Source organism: Myxocyprinus asiaticus, chromosome 6 (assembly GCF_019703515.2).
Source record: "Myxocyprinus asiaticus isolate MX2 ecotype Aquarium Trade chromosome 6, UBuf_Myxa_2, whole genome shotgun sequence".
Classification (NCBI taxonomy): Eukaryota; Metazoa; Chordata; class Actinopteri; order Cypriniformes; family Catostomidae; genus Myxocyprinus; species Myxocyprinus asiaticus.
Window position 1 is genome coordinate 29,537,626 of NC_059349.1, and position 22,726 is coordinate 29,560,351.

Here is a 22,726-nt window from a genome sequence, read left to right on the forward strand (position 1 = left end):
AGCATTAATTAAATGTGTGCTCATATGAGTGTGTGTACAAGTGTGTGTGTGTGTGTGTGTGTGTGTGTGTGTGTGTGTGTGTGTGTGTGTGTGTGTGTTAGAGATTGGGGGGGAGGGAGGACACACCAGTCGAGGGTGGACTGCAGGGCTGCATCTGGTGAGATGCTTCCTGTCTCTTGAGCACCCAACTCAAAGAGAAAACAGGTCATCAGTACTAATACATTCAAACAATGGCTGCAGGTAGGACCTGTCATGCCCAACGCTCCAAGCAGATGCATTTGGGGATATACAGACCAGATTTATGACCTAGATATTAGAAACCGGTTGTTTTATCTACCCTGAGAGATGCTTTGGCTTACTTGCATCAGCCTGAGCATTTGCACGCTCAAAAATAGTCATCACTTCTCATTGCAGTGCAGACACATGACTAGTCAGTGCAATACGCAATGTTTGATCCTGCTTTGGCTTTGTTTGGAACTACTTTAATTAGTGCTGCAAAAATGCGCAACAACTGGCCATATTGTGTTTAAAATGCAAGTTATTTGATATTAGCCTCTCGTTTATAGATGTGTTGTATAAAAGCAGTATCACTCGCAATCATGTTGTACAGAATACAGCTGTATATGTACAGCTGAATACAGAATACCTCTTGCTTGTGTTATATTCCTTTATTACTGTGGCAAGAAATACTATGTGAACCCTTTGAAATTACCCAGGTGTAATTTATGTGTAAATTTGTCTTAAAGGGGTCATGAAATGCTTTTTAAATTTTTTTATTTTTTATTATTATGTTCTTTGAGGTTATCTTATAATGTTATAAAGTTTTTTTGCACAAATAACTGTAAAATATTTGTAAAACATGATCATTTCCATCCTCGTTATGACTCTCTGTCAGAAACGCTCGGTTTTAGGGTGCTTCTCCTTTAAAACTTGAAAGTAAACTGCCACTGTTCTGATTAACTAAAGTCACTGCATCGGAAAAATAGTATCCATGCCCCCTGATGTGTATATTAGTATATTAGCTACTACACCATAATATATTTAATTTCACTCTGCTTGCTTCACACTTAATACAATTATTAAACTCAAACAAATATTCATTGTCTGTTTATGTATTGATTTGATAAGCAGCAGTGATTTTAATCCCAAACCCGAAATCGATCACTGTTTGTATCATTAATTCTTCTAGCAAGTACTGTTGTAATAGGCTGTATTTTATGCTAGCATCGTAGGCAACATTCGTAACAGTGTTGTAACTGTAAACACACAGTTTTAACAAGGCACGCCAACCTCTCAGTACACTAGAGCAGAAAGGAGGGAAAGTGCCTTACCGTTTATCAAGCTCTGAAACTTTACTTGGTGCAGTCACCTCTTTGCAGCCTGAACTTCTTCAGAACATTGAATCTTTGTGACACATGCACTAAAAACAATCTAGACAGCGCAACAAATGAAACAGAGCGCAGGTGCCTCGACATGCATTTTTGAGACTTGAAATTCTTTTTAACTTGGCATGGTGTCTAAAAATGTGCCGGTCCTGTGCGAGATGCTGAAGAAACAGCGAGACGCAATGCAACAGTCAAAGAGATTCGTCCAGAATGTGTTTACATAGGAAAACAATGATGAGATGATGCCCAGAGCAGATGCACACAAAAACACGTTCGATATGAACGGCCCCTAACTCATCCGTTTGCACATGCTGCGAGTGAGAGCATCTTCGGTAGGCCTGTTTATTTTTTCATTAATTAAAAACCCAACTCGAAGTCCTACTTGAAAAACTGACCCGAACCCAGGTTCTCTGGTCCCGTTGGGCCCGGTTTGGGTTGCAGACCTCTACTTAGTGATAAACGATGGCTTTCTTTTTATTACAAACACACTGATAAATGTCTAAATATCAAAGAAAATGTGATTCTCCATTTCATGACCCCTTTAAAATCTAGTTTGATCTTCATCTAAGTTACAATAATGAACAAATACAATCTGTTTTAACTAATAACACACAAATTATTATATTGTTCTTGTACATACTGAATACATAATTCAAATATTCACAGTGTAGGTTGGAAAAGTATGTGAACCCCTAGGCTAATGACGTCAACAAAAGCTAATTAGAGTCAGGAATTGGAAACCTGGCATCCAATTAATGAAAAAAGTTATTTTGACTTATAAAAAGCACTCAAACATTTTGAATTCGATATTCACAAGAAGCCTCTGCTGACATGGACCATGCCTCACAAAAAAAGAGATTTCAGAATACCTATAATCAAGGATTGTTGCTTTGCATAAAGCTGGAAAAGGTTACAAAGTTATCTAGAAGAGCTAAGATATTCATCTGTCCACAGTTAGACAAACTGTCTGAAAATGGAGACAATTTAGTACTGTGGCTACTCTCTCTAGAAGTGGCCGTCCAACCAAGATGACTCAAAAGGCATAGAGCAGAATGCTCAATGAGGTAAAAAAGAACCCTTGATTGACAGTTAAAGACTTGAAGGAATTATTGGAACTGGTTAACATCTCTGTTCATGAGTCTACTATATGGAAAACATTAAACAGGCAGGACACCACAAAGGAAGCCGCTGCTTTCCAACAAAAACGTTGCTGCTCCCCTGAAGTTTGCCAAAGACCACCTTGACACTCCACAACGCTACTGGGAAAATGTTTTGTGGACTGATGAAACTAAGATAGAACTGTTTGGGAAGAACACGCAGCACTACGTATGGTGTAAAAATGGCACCTCATACCAACATTAAAAAAAAAAACATCATCCCAATGGTGAAGTACGGTGGAGGGAGCATTATGATTTGGGGCTGCTTTGCTGCTTCGGGGCCTGGAGCGCTTGCCATCATTGAGGGAAAAATTAATTCCCAAGTTTATCAAGATATCCTACACGTTAATGTCAGGGTGGCTGTGTGTCAGCTGAAGCTCAGTAGAAGTTGGGTGATGCAGCAGGACAATGACCTTTACATCGAAGTAAATCCACTACAGAATGGCTTCAAAAAATTAAAATCCACCGTTTGGAGTGACCCAGTCAGAGCCCAGACCTTAAATCAATAGAGATGCAAACATCTAAATAATAATAATAAAAAAAGATAAAACAATAAAAACTTGTTTTTGCAGTATTATATTTTATTGTGTAATTTTTCAGTCATCTAGACAGTTCTATCACCTCTGTTTTGTTTAACTCTTGCATTGATGGCAATTCATGACAAGTGTGAAGTAATTAAAAACATCTGATTATAAATATTTGCCTGATCTGTGTGTTGACATCTTTCTGAAAACACACTTCACAGAGGAGCTCGGTTAAAAATAAGTGGAGAATTAAACGGTTGCTTATGAAATCAAGCACATTGTTCTGCATGCATAAGTGTGACGGCTTTCTAATATGACCCTACGGTGTAAATCCTGGATTGGCTGAATGTACAGGCCTCATTGCCATTACCTGCCACCTTGCTGCTCAATTATACAAATTGCATTCCACTCTAAGTGAGCTATGGCAGACAGTGTGGGTGGTAGCTTGGATGACATGGAGTTAAACGGCAATGGCATGGCTCAGATGTGCCATTTGTTTGCATCACTATACATAAAATCACACTCATTGGCATAAATCTCCATGTTTAAATTAATATGGTAATTCAAAGTTGATTGGAGAGCTGTTGCTCGGAAAAAAAGCTCATGGCCTCTTTATAGCAAAGAAAAGGACCTTGCTTTACAGCTTAATAATGCAAGCAGCTATTATCTATCCTTTCACCTCTTGTGAAAGATCACAATAATTTAAAGGACAATCAATTTCAACACTGTTTCTGTATGGAATCAATATCAGTGACTAAACAGCTTAAGAAGTGGTCCACAACAGCCACTTTTCCACCATCGGGCCAGTGCGAGCCAGGGCTAACAACTGGTCAGCCAGGGCCAATAGCCTCGGACCCCGAGCCGCGAGACCAAAACTGCATTCCCACCACCATCGGGCCAATAGCCCCACAGCGTTGCCCTGTGGTTTGGGGAGGCTTAGTGCCCCCGTGTCAATAGGCCTGGCCCCCTCAGCGGCCCCCCTAAATTGGTCAATTGGAGTGGTAGAATAGTAAGAGTGGTATTCTAATTTTCCATCCCACTGAGAGTTCAGTGAACCCATATCATAATAAAAAGTCCAAGCAAATTATTTTTAAACAAAACATCAATGCATTATGACTGCATACTAATATTTAACAGGGTAAAGTATAATTTAAGTTCAATATTTATTAAATATTCACTTATGGCTCACAAGAGATCATATGAAAAGTCCACACACTGGGCTAAAACGTCACGGGTTTCCAAGTGTTCAGTGCAACTGCCTTGTATGTTCTATCTTAAACACTTATTAAAAAAAAATTGACACATTCTAAAGATTGTAAATTGTATGCATAACTTACACTTTAACTGAATTATTTATCTAGAGATAAAGTAGAAGTTCAGCTTAAGTTTAGCATCTTTGGACATGCCAGCTCCAGTTTCAGTTCTACTTAATGTAGATTATACGTGGTGGTTTAAATGTAAGTGTAAGTTAAGTTAGTTTTATAGCGCAATTTCCCACATTATTATCAAGAAACCCGATCTGGATCTGAGCCCAACTCGTTAGAGATCGCTCTTATTTGGCAAGCATTCATTATAAAATATTTTTGTATGTGTATTTGTCAGGTTTTCATTCCTGGAACAACATACAGTACACACAATGGCTGGGCGATATATCGAATATTAACGATATAATCGAGATAATTTTGCTGACAATGTAAAATTGACCAGTATCGTCAATATCGTGATGATTTATGTGCTTTCATTTGGCAATATAATATCATATATAAATAACATCAAAATGGCAAGTTGGTCATATGTGATTATTAATCCGAAAAAGGCTGTGATTTAAAGACAGATAAACGGTCTGTGTGTGATTCAGAACAAACCGGTGACGCGCTGATCTGTGTGCACACGCATGACGGCGCTCTCAGATCAGTTCACATGCATTGTGAATTCAAAGTAATGCAGGTTCAAGCATTTGTGCAATTCCAAACATTAGTAACAGTTACAAGTTATTATACAAATCTACAAACGAGGCACAGAATAACAGAAAAGGAGATTACAGCATTTCATGAAATGCAGAACATTGTAAACTGTCAAATACACACTGACCTTTTTCACAGACGGTGATGATGTATTTCCGCCTTATTTAGCAGTGTAAATCTACCAAACCTTTTTATATGATCATTTTTTAATAAACTATAACATTATTCTTTGTATTATATTACCCTGGATTCAGTTTTAAAAAATGAATTACTATAGCTGCGAGGGGGGTTCTATTACAGCTGCTGAGAGTGACAGTAAATTTGTCATCTTTTCCCATCTGACTGTCTTAATCCTCCACTCTCTATTTTATATTTCTTCTTCTGGAAAGTCATTCAAATGTAGTAGTGGATTTTTTCTTTTGGTCTTGGAGCAAATGGGTAAGTGAAAATAGTATTTGCTGTGATCTCCCATTCACCACTGTCGAAGTTTACCCTGCGCGTTCCAAAACTCGGAGTGTGACTTTTCTGAAATAAAAGCCCCCAGGCGAAGATTAAGTACACAGGACAAAGATATATTACTTTTGTATAACGCAAATCTAATAATCAGAATGATAAAGATAACTCAGCATTATATTATAATAATCAACCTGACGTGTCTCACAATAATAATTTGGTATTATGCAATGTTCAAATGGGGTTTTAAAAATAAGTCAATGAAGTAGCTTTGCACAGTAAAAACATCTGAAGGTAAATTATGCTTTTTATTAAGCTACTATGTATCACTGTGTATGAAATATAAATATAAAGTGTATATCAATGAAAATGATTGAATTTCATTCTCCCTTGTGTTTATTTAATGAAAAATTAATTATTCGATTTTTATTTAATGTCTTTACAATATTTAATCTACTTGGCTACAATGGCTGTTTGGATGAAATGATGGTTCCTCTGATAAAAAATAAAAATAAATAAATAAATAAAAAAATAAAAAACACTTTTGAGCCATTTTAGAGCAAATACATAATTATCGAGATATATATCAAATATTGTCAATAGGCTGAAAAATATCGAGATATAATTTAAGACATATTGCCCAGCCCTAGTACACACTTATGTTATTTATAATGAGGTATTTTTTTGCACTGTCTTTAATTTAATGTTTTGCATTGTACAATGCAGAAATGAGACAAATGTAGTGCAACAAGTTTGGCAAAACAAACAATGAAGTGTCTCTGATGAAACAGCATGCTGGAACAGATGTAAAGAAACAGGTATGAAGAAACAGCTGTTAGCGTTGTACAGGGGCACATCACACCAGCAATGGCAAATTTATTATGAATGCACTTAAAAACTTAAAATTGGAACCTTAAAAACCACCCTACAAAAGCCCAAATAAATGCCTTACTTACAGTGAGAAAGGCTGTTATACACTAAGCTCATCACATCAGCGCACTTCAACCTAATAATAATATAGATTAATATTGGTACTGTTGGGTACAGGTGCAAGAATAAAAAGAAAACGAACAACTAACCAGGAGAGAAAGAACAAAGCTGCAAAACTGATCCTGCTGCTTCTCTTGCAAACGAAATGCAAGAGAAGCACTAAATGGTTTACAGGGAAGATAACAAACACAATGTCCTCTTTATAAACACCATTTATCAATCAAATACTTAACGCACAGCACACCAAACACAAGGAAGAGGCACACATGTCCTCAGTAATGGATAATTGAGCTTAATATTAGCAACTGCATTCTCTAATAAGAGAAGCACACCAAGCATGCTCAATAAGGAATGCACATAGACACCGACAGGCATAATTTTTTAAAAAAACACACACATTAAAGCCATCTTATTGGTCACTTATAATTACAATACATGCAACTTTTTTAAACTCATAGTAATTGAGATAGATACATGCATTTAAAAATTCACTTGTTTCACTGAACCATTTAAAATGAACTAGTGAATTTTAAAAATGTGCTTAAAAATTCTTAAAATAATCTTGATAATTTACAAGACCTGTACATGCTGATTATATCATACCGCTTAAATTCTAATCTAAAATCTTGATGTAGCCTATCATTCATTTTACCCAAGAATTTTACTGCATTAGTCATTCTAAAGAACAGTATGGCAACATGGCTGAAAGTTTGTGGGTAAAACTAGAATGTTAGGGTGTGCTGACTAATTGAAAAATGTTTTTTTTTTTTTTTACATTTTAACTCAAATTTGGTGAATCTTTGGCTGTCTTTAAAAATTGCATGTCTGCAAATAATAAAACAGCAAATTATGTTTTATTTGTGTACAGGGGACATTTAAGGTTTAATACAGTTGCACCCCTACAAGCACACTCGGTCCCCCCCAGTCAAAAGGGTCTAGAACCACCCCTGACTGTGCCTGCAATTTTTTTATTTTTTCCGAAACTGTACCATTGTGCGCAAAATAGACAACTTGGCAAGTTCTGTGACAATACTGTATATTTAATCACGTCTTCATTTCGGGAGATGCTGTCGATCTGAAGTTACACATTTTCATCAGCCCAAATATTCAGAAGAGCCCTGATTTTGTCTACTGACCAATACTTACAATTCTTTATTCTCCGTTGATCTGTTCATGTAAGCTGGTAGCTAGATATGAAAAATTGGGAAATGAGTATCTTGGTGCTGACCCTCTGACTTGACTCAGCTAAACTCCGCCTTTGACACTGAGCCCGCCTTAATAAGGATAATTGGCGAAATATTGCTTAAATAATGATGCGGCAGTCCGGAAAATAGTGAACAATGTGCAAAGTCTTTGTTATCAGAGTTTATGCTCGTAAGTTTTTTCTAGAAATAACTCAAAAACAAAGCTGAATATAAATTTTTCCTCATGGATATCTAGTTACATGCTACTAACAGTATCTTTAAAAAAAATTATGCCACTAACCAACCATTAACACTGACAAATATTTTAAAATACTTGAACGAGTCGTGTTCAATCAAGTCTCATCTTTTCTTACACAGAACATCCTGCTAGACAGCAACCAGCCTAGCTTCAAAAGCAGGCACTGTACAGAGACTGCCCTGCTGTTAGATACTGAAGCTCTGAGACTGGCGAGAGCAGCATCCAAATCATCCATACTCTTTCTGCTGGATCTGTCTGCTGCTTTTAACACAGTAATCCACCAGATTCTCCTGTCAACCCTCATGACAAAGGTCATCACAGGAACCGTGCTCCACTGGTTCAAGTCTTACCTCACAGGTAGGTCTTTCAGTGTGACTTGGAGGGGAGAGGTGTCTAAGTCTCACCAACTAGCTACCGAGGTGCCTCAGGGTTCAGTGCTTGGACCGCTCCTCTTCTCCATATACATGTCATCACTAGGATCCTTCATTCAGGCACATGGCTTTTCCTATCACTACTGTGCTGATGACACACAACTCTACCTCTCATTCCAGCCTGACGATCCGACGGTAGAGGCCTGGATCTCAGCCTGCCTAGCAGACATTTTGTGTTGGTTGCAAGATCACCACCTCCAACTTAACCTTGCTATGACAGAGCTGCTCGTGCTTCCAGCGAGCCCGGCAATTCATCACAACGTCACTATTCAGCTAGACTCGTCAACCATTACACCATCCTGGACAGCCAGAAATTGTTGTGTTGTGTTTGACAATCAATTGAACTTCACAGACCACATCGCAAGGATTGCCCGATCATGCAGATTTACCTTGTACAACATTAGGAAGATCAGGCCCTTCCTATCAGAGCATGCTACACAACTCCTCGTCCAAGGTCTTGTTCTATCCAGGCTGGACTATTTGCATTGTTCTTCTGGCAGGCCTTCCACCATGTACTGTCAAACCTCTGCAATTGATCCAGAATGCGGCAGTGAGAGTGGTCTTCAACGATCCCAAGAGAGCGCATGTAATGCCTCTCTTCATCAGATTGCACTGGCTGCCAATGGTTGCTCACATTAAGTTCAAGGCATTGATGCTTGCTTACAGAACAACCACTAGCTCCACACCCCACTATCTAAATTCACTACTTCAGACTTATGTGCCCTCCAGAAGCTTGTGTTCTGCGGGTGAATGGCACCTCGTGGTGCCATCTCATAGAGGCACAAAATCACTGTCCCAGACCTTTACCTTGACTGTTCCCCGCTGGTGGAATGACCTGCCTATTTCCACCCGTGCGGCTGTGTCTTTATCCTCTTTCAAAAACAGCTAAAGGCACATCATTTTCATGCACACCTAACCCATTCATACTAATGCACTACCTTCATGTTCTTAAAAACTTTCCTTGATATGTGTATTGCTCTAAGCTATGTAAGACTTGTATTACAGCACTTATTATATTATTGCCCCTTTTGTTGGATTAATCGCTTCTATTGTTCTCCTCATTTGTAAGTCACTTTGGATAAAAGTATCTGCTAAATGAATAAATGTAAAATGTAAATGTAAAAATTCAGTGATTATTTCATCCTCAAAAGTGCCTGTTGTATCAGTCTGGTACCTTGTCAATGCTACTTTGTTTCCAGGCAGACATTGTTTGTGCCCTTACTCCCGGAAGTTGCGTAATGTCAGCCAGTCAGATCAGAGCCTGACACATCAAGAAGTTAGTTTACAGTTCTGTGTGCAGTATGCATTAGATTGTGAGTGGTCTGCAGGTGTGCCGTCTGTGAATGAGACTAGCTGAGCAATTGCACTGAAGTGTCATGTGTCTGAGGGCTGAAGCACATTCTTGACCAGACAAGTTCAGTATATGGTAATCATGTACCAGAGAAGCAGAGAGCATTAAGTGAGGACATAGATTATGCTCATGCACACCTCTACTGTGTAACTCTAAATACTTAAGGCTTTATTCAGTTCCATTTGCATACATATACACAGCACGCAACCAACAACAAGTGGAAGTCACACAGTGGTTTGATGCATGCTCATTTGCAGTGCAATCATGCAGGCCTCAATCAGCTAAGACTCCACATGTACAAATACAGCCACAGACTGGCTTTGAAAATTATAAGGAGATTAATTAATTACCTACACTTAAAAAAGTCAGCTTGTTAGACATATGAAGGAAGTCAGGATATAGTGATTTATGTGTAGATTTGCATAACCACCAATGATCTACTTAAATTATAAAGTTGCATTTTTCTTAAGAATAAGGTCTAAAACAGTTTGAAAAGCAAAGGACAGCACATTGCCTGCAACAGAATCTGTAGTATTGGCCAAGTAACAGAGTTGCTTACTGCTGTTCTATAACAAAACTTATGTTTTACAATGTTATAATGTCTTTTTTGTATATAGAATATTCCAATACCAGTAAACGTTGGTATAATATCATTTCTAAAAATAAATATGGTAGCTTTATTTTAGAACATGAGATTCATTTACTTGTACTTGAAAGACAGTTCACCTCAAAAAAATGAAAATGTAAGAAACAGATCAATATTTAAGTTCTTTTTTAATCTTTTATAAATCTCCACTTTCACTTTCTCTGTCACATCTGAAAGTCACATGTGGCGCCTGTATAGTTTCACGGTCACATCTGAAAGTGAAAGTGAAAGTGGAGATTTAGAGTAAAAAAAAAGGTCTCACCCACACTAATCATATCATTTCTGAAGATATGGGTTTAACCACTAGAGTCTTATGGATTACTTTTATGCTGCTTTTATCTGTTTTTTGGACCTTCAGAAATCCGGCCACCATTCACTTGCATTGAAAGGACCAACAGAGCTATATTCTTCTAAAAAATCTATGTTTGTGTTCTGCAGAAGAAAGTAAGTCATACACATCTGGGATGGGATTAGGGTGAGTAAATGATAAAATAATTTTCATGTTTGCGTGAACTATCAATTTAAATGGAAAAAGCAATGAAAGTGAATGATGAACGAGGCTAATATTCTGCCTAACATCTCCTCTTTAGTTCCATGGAAGAAAGTTATTTGGGTGTGGAACAACATGAGGGTGAGGAAATGACAGAATTTTCAACAAGTAGCTTTATAACAAATAATCCAACATTGTGTAAATCAGCCTGAATTACAAATAGTGTTATTCTTTTAGCTAAATGGAATTCTGTGCCTGTTGTTCTGTTCTTTTCTACCAGATTAACAAATCACAGAGGGCCCGAATGGGGATCCTATTTGAGAGAATTAAATATCATGTGTAAGCGCTTGTAAGAAACCTACAAAATTTAGGGTTTCCCATTTCTACCCTGTACATTTGGGAAAACATGAATATGTGACAACTAAATAATAATAAATCTTCTCATTGTATGAAAAAGGATGTAAACTCCAACTCTAGCACTCAGGCTGACACATTTCCATGGTTGAATATTAAGAACTTTATTAATGAAGGGAGCTATTTTTAAATTGCTTTTGCACAGTGCAATGCAGCGCATGTCTCAACAGTCCTCCCCCTCTGAAAGCGCACAACTGCACAACTGTGTCAGCTTCACTCCCATCACCCTACACCATGTGACGCCGCCAGGATGACACCAAAAATTAAAGAAAAAAGCAAGTAATCCACCAAATCAAGCTCTTCACGGGAAGCAAAACAATACTGACATTATGAAAATACGCAGGTGAATGTGAAGTAGTGATGTCCAGTTCGTGAACAAATCGTTCTTTTGAACCAGTTCTTTTTAGTGAACGAGTTGAACTAGTTCACAAAATTGGACTGAATCATTTGAAACAGTTCACGTCTCGAGTCAACACTGATCCACAAGTTACTCTATCTTAACCTGTCTCTTGTATGTGCCTGACACTCCGAATCAAATGATCCAAAAACCGGGAGTAATATAATCCTAGAACTGGTGATATCTGCTTTTGTCAACTCTTCTTTGCAATTAACCGCTCCAACTAGTTCACAAATCGGACTGAACGTTCAGGTCACAACAGCTCTCAAGCCAACAGTACGTTAGTAGAGTTGCTCGTAACAGTTCTCGAGTCAACAGTACACTGATCTGAGAATCGCCTCTTTCAGAGGTGTCCGACATCCTGAGAATCGATGAGCTCCTGACATTGAGCATGTGTGTGATTAAGGGGCGAAATGTATGTTTCAGGTGTATTTTGCTGAACAACAGAGAGTGTAACAAATAAAACATACTGTAAATATGTTTATGACTTGATTGTATTACCGTTTTATCAACGTATGAAGATGATCCAGTCTACAGCTCTCATGTCAACAGTACACTGATCTGAGGACAGCAGCTCTTGAGTCAACAGTACGTTGAGTCGATCACAGCAGTTCTCGAGTCAACAGTACACTGATCCGAGGACAGCAGTTCTCAAGTCAGCAGTACACTGATCCGAGGACAGTAGCTCTCGAGCCAGCAGTCCGTTGAGTCGATCACAGCAGTTCTCGAGTCAACAGTACACTGCTCCGAAGACAGCAGCTCTTGAGTCAATAGTACATTGAGTCGATCACAGCAGTTTGCGAGTCACCAGTACACTGAACTGAGAATCGCCTCTTTCTGACATAATACTGAGAACTGCTGATCAGTGAGCAGCTGATGAGCATGCATGAACCGAGGACTTGAATGAGGGGGTGAAACTTTTCAATCGAGAGATGTAAACAAATTTTACTATTGAGTATTGTGCATGCAGATTATATGAGCTGGATCATGGTTTCTGTAAAAAAGGGTGAGTTTATTAAGACTAGTTTAATAATTTTTTATGCTTTAAACATGTGTAGAACATCCATGTTTGTATATCAGTGTGAGGCAGCGGGGGCGTGGTCAAGCGTCCGTCCGGAGAGAGAGAAATCGTTAAGAGCGTTTGCACCTGAGCTAGATTATGTTTAACACCTGTTTCTAATTCCAGTGAGCATGGGGAGAGTGGCATATAAGCAGCCACGCCACCAGCAGAGGGGTGAGTCTGGCACAAGGAAGGCCACAGTGTTCCTGAAGCTGTTGCATTTAATCTGTTGTGTGTGAAGCTGATGTGTTTAAGTGATTATGTGCCTGTGAAGCTGATGTGTTTAAGTGACTACGTGCCTGTGAAGCTGATGAGTTTGTGAAGTTGTAAAACAATGAATTGGCCGATTAAATGTCTTACCTGAGCCTAGAAAAACCCACTTTCCTGTGCTCTCCTTCCCTTCTGCTGTGAAGTTCATTACACTGGTGCCGAAACCCGGGAATTGAAGTTGGAGGAAGTATGCCCCATGGAGTCCTCCCAGTTGGCAGAGATCCTAAAATCCCTCACTGGCCTACACCAGTCCCACCAACAATCCCTGCTTGAGCTCCAGCAAGATCAAGATCGCCGGTTCTTCGAGATCCTTCGGGCTCAAGCAGAGGATCGGCATGCGATCCGGAGCCTTCTCAGCCAGGAGAGAGCCCCAGCCGCGTCCCCAGACAACCACAGCTTCTCAAAGATCAATGGGCAGCCAGAATCTTCCCGTTGTTGTACAGGGAAGCCCAGCTCACAGCACAACAACTGCCGGCGGTAAACTTCCTGGTTTATGAAGACCTGAAGAAGACCATCCTGCAGCGGGTTGGCCGCAGTCCAGAGCAGCATCGCCAGCTCTTCCGGTCGATGAAGTTGGAGACGCTGGCCGCCCGTTTGCCTTCACCCAACGGCTCCGAGACGCCTGCCAGAGATGGCTGCTGGCAGGGGATCATGATGTCGAGGGAGTGATCGATCAGGTGGTACTGGAGAAGCTCGTCCATCGGCTACTGCGAGGAATGGCAGAATGGGTCCAGTGCCACCACCCGGCATCGCTTAAGGAGGCTGTTCGATTGGCGGAGGACCATATGGCAGCAGCCCTCCCACTCTCTCTCCCCTTCCCCTATGTTTTCTCCATTCTCTTTCACCTCCCCTCTTCTCTCTCACTCTGCTCTCTCCCCAGAGCCCATTCCTGCCCCACGGAGATGAGGAGTCCCACCACCGAAGCAAGTTCCCCGTGCGCAGGGTTTTGCATCGCCCACAGCATCGAGAGTGCCCCGCCACTCTCCCCCTTTGGAAGTGTCCGCCGACGCAGGTGCGGGCGTGGCAGCTGGGCCAGTCTGATGGAGTTGTGGGGATCCGGGACACTTCTGGGATCAATGCCCTGTGATGGAGCTGGGAATGGTGGTCTGGATCCCTGACACTCCGCAGGCTGCCCCCGATCTGGCCGGAGCGTACCGGATACCGGTAAGAGTCAAGGGGGGTACTCACCAAACACTGGTGGACATGGGTTGTAATCAAACCACTATCCACCAATGCTTGGTTCAACATGAGGCTTTGGGCACAGCTAAAACGGTGAGGGTGAAGTGTGTGCATGGGAATATTCACAATTACCCTGTGGTGACCCTTGTGATTAAATTCCGGGGAACAAAACATAGAGTGGAGGCCGCAGATAGTTCCCACCTCACCCATCCACTGATTTTAGGGACTAATTGGCCTGAATTTAGAAATGTATTAAAGGGAATATGCACGGATGGGTCCTGCACAAAAGCAATGTGATGTGAAATGTGCGATGCTCTGGCAGGGGAGGTGGAGCTGGGGCCGTCTTCGTCAGCTCCATGTCAGGATGACATGAGGGGGGAGAGGCTGCAGCCCCTCCCATCCTCAGGGGATTTCCCTTAGGAGCAGTCACGAGACGAAACCCTCATGCATGCCTTTGACCAAGTGAGAGTGATCGATAGTCAACAACTCCAGACGAATGTTGCACTTTCATATTCTTATTTTGCAATTATAAATGAGCGGTCCCCATTCGAGCTGCTGTATGGGTGGCGCCTGCATGGCGTGCTTGATGTCATACGCGAAGCTTGGGAGGAGGGACCTTCAACCAGTAAAAATGAAATTCAATACGTTCTTGATCTTAGAGCAAAACTCCACACTTTGGGGCAACTAACACACGAGAATACTCGTATTATTCCCCACATCGAGCTCAAAATTACTCGCCCAGTGGCAAGGACCCATTGAGGTCACACGACGAGTAGGGGATCTTGATTATGAGGTAAAGCGAACCGATAGAGGGGGCGCACATCAAATATATCACCTCAACCTCCTGAAATTGTGGAGGGATGCGGTCCCTGTGACGTTGGATATGGTAGTTCCAGAGAGGGCGGAGCTCGGGCCGGAGGTGAATACAAAACACAATCATTTCACCCCGGTCACTTGCAGAGACCACCTCTCACCGTATCAACTCACAGAGGTTGCCAAGTTGCAACAGGAGTTTGCAGACGTGTTTTCCCCTCTACCGGGTCGTACGAACCTCATCCAGCACCACATCGAGACCGAGCCGGGGGTGGTGGTACGTAGCTGTCCCTACCGATTGCCCGAGCACAAAAAGAAAATTGTCCGGGAAGAATTGCAGAATATCAAGAATATCAAGCAATGCTCGATATGGGGGTAATAGAGGAATCCCACAGCTATTGGTCCAGCCCGGTTGTTCTTGTTCCTAAGAGCGATGGGTCTGTATGGTTCTGTGTAGATTATAGAAAAATCAACGTGGTGTCTAAATTTGACGCATACCCAATGCCTCGCATTGATGAGTTGCTTGATCGGTTGGGCACTGCTCGATTTTATTCGATACTGGATTTGTCAAAGGGTTATTGGCCCTTGACACCAATTTCCCGTGAAAAAACAGCCTTCTCCACAACATTTGGATTACACCAATTTGTTTGGGGCCCCGGCTACATTTCAGCGTCTCATGGACCGAATCCTCAGACCGCATTCAGCGTATGCCGCTGCCTATTTAGATGACATCATCATTTACAGTAATGATTGGCAGCGGCACATGCAGCATCTGAGATCTGAGATCGCTGCGATGAGCGGGACTCACAGCAAACCCCAAGAAGTGTGCGATTGGGTGGGTGGAGGTACGGTATCTGGGGTTCCACTTGGGCCACGGGCAGGTGCGTCCCCAAATTGACAAGACTGCGGCGATTGCGACCTGCCCGAGGCCCAAGACCAAAAAGGGGGTGAGACAGTTCCTGGGGCTGGCTGGCTACTATAGGAGATTCGTGCCTAATTATTCGGATTTCACCAGCCCGCTGACTGATCTCACTAAAAAGAGAGCTCCAGACCCAGTCCAGTGGACGGAGCAGTGTCAACAGGCGTCCACGCAGGTTAAAGCCCCACTTTGTGGGGGGCCGCTTTTACATTCACCCAATTTCTCTCTCCCTTTTTTCTTGCAGACAGACACTTCAGACAGAGGGCTGAGGGCCGTGCTCTCACAGGTGGTGGAGATGGAGGAGCGCCCGGTGCTGTACATTAGCCGCAAGCTCTCGCTGAGGGAGACTAAGTACAGCACCGTAGAAAAGGAGTGTCTCACTATCAATTGGGTGGTCCTCACTCTCCGGTACTACCTGTTGGGGCGGGCCTTCACCCTCTGCTCAGATAAGCCCAACTCCAATGGCTCCATCGCATGAAAGATACCAATGCGTAGATCACCCGTTGGTATCTGGCTCTTCAGACGTTTAAGTTCAAGGTGGTCCACAGACCGGGAGCACAGATGGCTGTCACCGACATCCTTTCCAGAAATGGAAAGACAGGCAGGATGTCTCCCCGGACTGAGTCGGGCGGTGGGGATATGTGTCAGTGGTCAAGTGTCCGTCCGGAGAGAGAGAAAGCGGTAAGGGCGCTTGCACCTGAGCTAGATTATGTTTAACACCTGTTTGTAATTCCAGTGAGCATGAGGAGAGTGGCATATAAGCAGCCATGCCACCAGCAGAGGGGTGAGAGACAGTCTGGCACAAGGAAGGCCACGGTGTTCCTGAAGCTGTTGCATTTAAGTGACTATGTGCCTGTGAAGCTGATGAGTTTGTGAAGTTGTAAAACAATGAAGTGGCCGATTACAAGTCTTACCTGAGCCTGGAAAAACCCACTTCCCTGTGTTCTCCTTCCCTTCTGCTGTGAAGTTTGTTACACAGTGTAAGTATTGGGTGCTTTAGGTGCAAAACGTTAATGTAGGATGTATTGTAAGATCACTGAATGAAACACTGATGACAATAAACACCCTTATTATTATAACGTAATTAAATAAAATGTTATAATCTGCAATATGTCCTTACATCTGGCTTTATTGAATGTGTTTGTGCGTGTATTCTACGACGCCGGCGTATTAGCATTATATATAGTGACGTCATTATGTGATGGCGTAAATGAACTGGTGAATCATTTTTTTTGAACCAGTTCATTGAAACGAATCATACGAAAGAACCAGTTCGTGGAAAAGAATCGGACTTCCCATCACTAATGTGAAGTGCTCAAGCTTTCAGCACTCATAGAGTTTGAATCTCTGCAAAGTGGTGGGTGAGGATTTGGGCTGCATTGGTGTGGTTGTGGCCTAGATTTGTTAAGTGGGCTATTTAAGTCATTCCATTCAGCTTTCCCACTGCTGGTTGTTATTCAGTTAGCAGCTCTCCCTGAACAACATTCTTCAAATGCAGTGTATACTATTCAGAGCTGACTGGACACATTACACAGTAAGTATAGGTATTGAATTCAAACCAGCTGTACAACTGCAGATTGCTTCTATTTTACTTTGGCAATGCCACTTCTGTAAGTAATGACAGTACCCTGTGATTTTATAATGGGGTCTTTAAGGCTGATCACAATATACTTCATCTATGTAATCACAGTTTTAACTTTTTATTATACTGTATGTTAGACTACATCTTTGATAGCCTACTTCCAGCATATCAATTCAACATCCTTTACTGCTTGGATAGCATCCAAACACAATCCTCAGGGTCAAAGACTCAGAGTAAATGGAATATCGCTCATTCAGGTTTCTGTAGAGCCTGATAGGCTGACGCCGTGAAACTGAATAGGTTTCAATGATCTTGTTCATTTCCTCTGTCACCAATGTAAGTGTTGAGTACAGCTATAGGCAAATGAATGTACTGACCTGCAAAACAGAATACATCTCCATGGGTGAGCAAATAACCCCATGCACCATAAAATACCACCTGGGAACTACTTTTCATACAAGACAATCAATCACCCTCAAATAGCCTTTAGCATTCAGTTCATATATATATATATATATATATATATATATATATATATATATATATATATATATATATATATATATATAGGTTTATACTTAATGACCTTAATAATGAATTCAAATGGAAAAGTCAATGAACATTTTTTCATTTCTTCATGGAATATAATTCAAGCTTGATTCAATCATGAATTGGAACAGTGAAGATTTTTCAAGGTAAAAAGTCTTCACTGAGAGAAACAATTAGGCTGTGGTTTGTGCTGCTCCAAACTGTCTATAAATACAATTCTGAAACAACAACTACTTATTTGTTTTCCTCTATGCAAGAAAGAAATTAAGATTCTGGATGTATGAATACATTAAAGGGATAGTTCACCCCAAAAAGAAAATTCTCTCATCATTTACTCCCCCTCATGCCATCCCAGATGTGAATGAATTTCTTTCTTCTGCTGAACACAAACAGAGATTTTTACTAAAATATCTCAACTCTGTAGGTCCATACAATGCAACTGAATAGTGACCAGGTTTTTGAAGGTCCAAAAAGGAGATGAAGTCAGCATAAAAGTTATCCATCAGACTCCAGTGGTTTAATCAATGTCTTCAGTTGGTTTGGGTGACAACAGACTAAAATTGTACTCCTTTTTCACTGTACATCTTGCAATAGACCTTATTCACAGCAGAGCAATCTTTGATTTTGGACGGGAAAGACAACGAGGCTGTGAAGCATAGACGTACAATATAGTCTCTTCAATGGGTTAATGCAATTAAATGTTTTTGGATCGTTCCACAGACAAACCATTGAAAAAACATCTTTTCAAAAACATTCAGTACACAAAAAACTCCAGACAACATAAGTTGTGGAAAATTAGATGTGATCTAGGAGCTTTTTACAGCTTTACACTGCACATGCCATTGAAGAGGCAAATCTATCCTTCACAGCCTCGTTGTCATTCCCATTAAAATTCAAAGATGGCGCTACCGTGAATTAGAGCTGCAACTAACAATAATTTTGATAATCAACTAATCTAACAATTATAAGAAAGATTATTCGACTATTCAAGCGATTATTGCAATGATTAATTAATAGCTCTTAACCGACTATTCAGCTTGTGCCCCGACTTAAAAGGTTGTATTAAGCATGCTGGCTAACAACAAAATGGACAAAATCTTCTTTAAAAAATACCTCTAAATGACATTCACTGAATTAAAGGGGAAAACATACTTTTTATTAAGTTTAATTCAGTAAAAAATTAACTGCAAAAAATCCTATTGTTATCAAGTGTTTTTGTCTTGTTTTCCATTTAAAATTGTCTAAAAATCCTTAAAAAAAGATACATCTACATGAGAAGCAACATATAAGATATTTAAGAGACAAATATAAGTGTATTTTTTATATGTGTATTTTTTTCACTTGGTTATACTTCTACAAAACAAGCCAAAACAAAAACAATTCAAAAACAAATTTTATTGCAGTGTATAATGGGGCGAAGACTACCCTCTCTCACCATTTTGTTGACTTAAATCCATCTTTAACTCACAAAAAAAAAAAAAAGGCTCTCTTATATTGCCAATTTTTTCACGTTAAGAAATGCACAGTGACACATATAATGTATTATGATACAATAAGTTGCAAGCCATCACGTTATATTCTAGCTGCAGCAAGCATATGCATGAGAGGGATGAGCATCCCTGCACCAGAGTGTGCATCAGCGGGGTGCAGTTTCAATCTCTCCCCCTTAGATTGGGATACTTCTCGCACCTCATAGAAGAGGCGCTGACCGCACAGAAAAATGCCAGTTTCGGAGTGTGTAGTTATTTACATAACCTGCTTCCATATTATTTGAACTTTAATAAAGCTATAACGCATTAAATATAACTCTATTAAAGATGTAAAGCCAGGGTGTTTCCTTTAAAGACACGCAAGTTTTGCTTCAGCAGAGCGGCAGCTCAGGCTCCACTAATTCCAAAACGAGAGTGCTTCTGTATTTACATTTTTGGTATTTTTGTATAATTCCCTCATACTTTGCAATCTACATCACCTGAAGCTGTTTGGAAAGTTTAGAGTGCATCTGGACTGTGAGCTGTGCAATTGTTCCTCTCCTCAGTCAGGTGCAAGCTGCAGTGTTGCTCTTGTCTGCCATCATTAAGAGTTTCATATGACCTCATGTTACATTAAATGACATCAAACGACTATTTGACAATGAAAATTTCTGTCGACAATTTATTATTCCCAATTGAATCATTTCAGCCCTACCGTGAATAAGGTCTATTGCAGTCTGAAAGCACGATCATGATTTCAGGCTTGATTACACTTCCTAGTGCTTGACGCATGTGCAGAGCAGATGGCACTATAGGAAATGTAATCGAGCTTGAAATCATGATTGCCAATGAGACAGCTATCAAGATGTACAGTGAAAAAGGAGTTACATTTTGGTCTGTTCTCACCCAAAACTAACTGGATCGCTTCAGAAGGCATAGATTAAACCACTGGAGTCTAAAGGATTTAGTTTATGCTGATTTTATCTGCTTTTTGGAGCCAGCTCACCATTCACTTGAATTGAATGGGCCTACAGAGCTGAACTATTCATCTAAAAATCTTAATTTGTGTTCTGCAGGAGAATGAAAGTTATACACAATTTAGATGGCATGAGGGTGATTAAATGATGAGAGAATTTTCATTTTTTGGGTGAACTAACCCTTTAATAAATGTACATGCCCTCACTTCATCATTATGAATGTTACAAAGAAATGAGTACAAGTTAACTCATTAACTCACACAAGGTGTGTGTAGGCCTTCATGTGTCTTCCAGTCCAAACTCAACCACGCTGCTACAAACAAAATTAAGTTATATATGTGCTGCACCAAGTATGTGACCTATACCCTTCAATAACGGGTGTATCATTACAATACATAATGGCGCGCTGCTAAAGCTTACCTCCAGATTTGTCCGAGTTGTAAGATGTGTATGACTGACTGCAATATCCAGATACAGAGGGAACAGGACGCTGAGCGTGTCTTACTAGTCCGGGCTGCGGTAGCACTGTTGCTGCTGTTGGTTGTGGTGTTGCTTTTGCTCGCTGTGGATGCCTGCCTTTGAGGTGCAGACGGGTGGGCTCCAACGTCTCCATGAGAAGTGGAGCAGCTGAGAAGCTTCCCGTCCATGTGAGAGCAGCTCGCCGCCCCGCCAAAGGAGCTCTCCTCGGTGCTGAAATCATGGACGAACCATCTAAAGCTGAAGACCTGAACGGAGAACGAGCCAAGCACCACAAAAAACAGCGTAAGCCCGAACCACCAGTAGTCGCGGCGGAGGTAATAGTCGACCGAAAGCCAAATATCTGTGCCCACATCAGCGAAATACACCGCCACTGCGGCGAGGATCCACAGAAAGTCCCAGACCGTGTATTTCTGCTGCTCCCTGCCTAGGCGGAGACATGTCGAATTCGAGCCACAGCAGCGCGACTCCCCGTTGACTAAGTCCGCCTCTCCGGTTCCAGAATCCGGCTGCGATCCCGGAGCGAGCCCTTGAACCGAACCCGAGTGATCCGAATTCTGCAAAGGCGTAAATGCTACATCGCTCTTCTTCATCTTTAGCACACCGTCGGATTTAGCGGCCATTGTACCAGCTTTGTCTTCTCGGCGCCGATACCGTTTTCGCCTTCCTTTTCGCGTCTTCTCCTCAGCTTCAATATTCCAGGCGAAGAGACACTGGGCTGGGCGACCTCCTCTTCCGCCAGCTACAGCGCCGCCTGCTCATAACAAAGCAACACTTCCTTTTGGTAGCGGGTACGAACCATATGCTCTCCCATGGCTCCTACTTAAACTATGACATCATTGCTTTGCAACTCTTCTTCAGTCGCACATCATGGTGTTCAATATCAAGCTATTGCAGCAGCACAGCCTTTTGGTATCTCCGTATTCATTCATGGACGTTAAACAGCTGGCTGCATAATGACAATGTCTGTGGAAGCAATAGCTAATATTTGATAGGTAACCGCTTGGTTGCCATAACATTTCTACCGTGTAGTTTTGAATTCCATTATAAATGTGCACAATGCAAATATTGTATTTTCACACTTAAATCTAAACTATCATTTTGTATTCTTCCTTGATATTTGCAATAAAAGTACCCGAATACAGGCTAACCTTAGCCTAATAAAAAACAATGTGTTCCCCACGCGTTTTCGTCTCTTGCAATGACCATGACAGCAAAGCTTCAGCACCACGGAAAGCTCCTGCTCTCAGTTGAGATTCACGTGGCTCGTGCACTATGAAGAAGGTCCGCCATAAATAACAAGTCGCGTCGGAGGTCCATATATCACTAAGGACGCTCCAGTGCCATCGGGCGTATTGTGCTGGGTGGGCTAACTTGCGTCATTATTGAATTTATTGGCATCCTTGAGTACAGCGCTGTATTGTCGACACGCCCTCTGTTCACCGGCTACACATAAAGCGAATGACTCCTCTGAAAAATAGCCACTATGGCACACACACACACACACACACACACATTGAATGGTGTTAAGATACTGTATTGACTCGAGTCAAACGCGGGTAAGTAAGATTAGCAAATTAGTAGGAGCCGTTAAGACCGAACGCAGATCGAGACTAAAAAGCCGCAGCAGAACAAATTTAACAGAACGCAGATGTCTGGAGACGCTCTTAGAAGTTCACTTTTTTTTTTTTTTTATTTGGCACGGTGATTAAAAAGGCTGTAAAAACCCACGAGACGCGGCACAACGGTCAAAGACGTTCGTCTAGCGTATGTTTATATATAAAAA

At 41.1% G+C, this 22,726-nt stretch overlaps 1 protein-coding gene across 1 annotated transcript in view; it reads right to left on the bottom strand.

The window, feature by feature from the left end:
• Positions 1-21,846, bottom strand: part of LOC127442363 (XK-related protein 4-like) — a 112,457-nt gene extending 90,611 nt beyond the window's left edge. The window contains exon 1 of the mRNA XM_051700328.1: positions 20,884-21,846. Coding sequence (XP_051556288.1) covers positions 20,884-21,563 — 680 coding nt within the window. The 5' untranslated portion in view covers positions 21,564-21,846. The remainder of the gene's footprint in view (positions 1-20,883) is intronic.
• Positions 21,847-22,726: the final 880 nt, after the last annotated feature.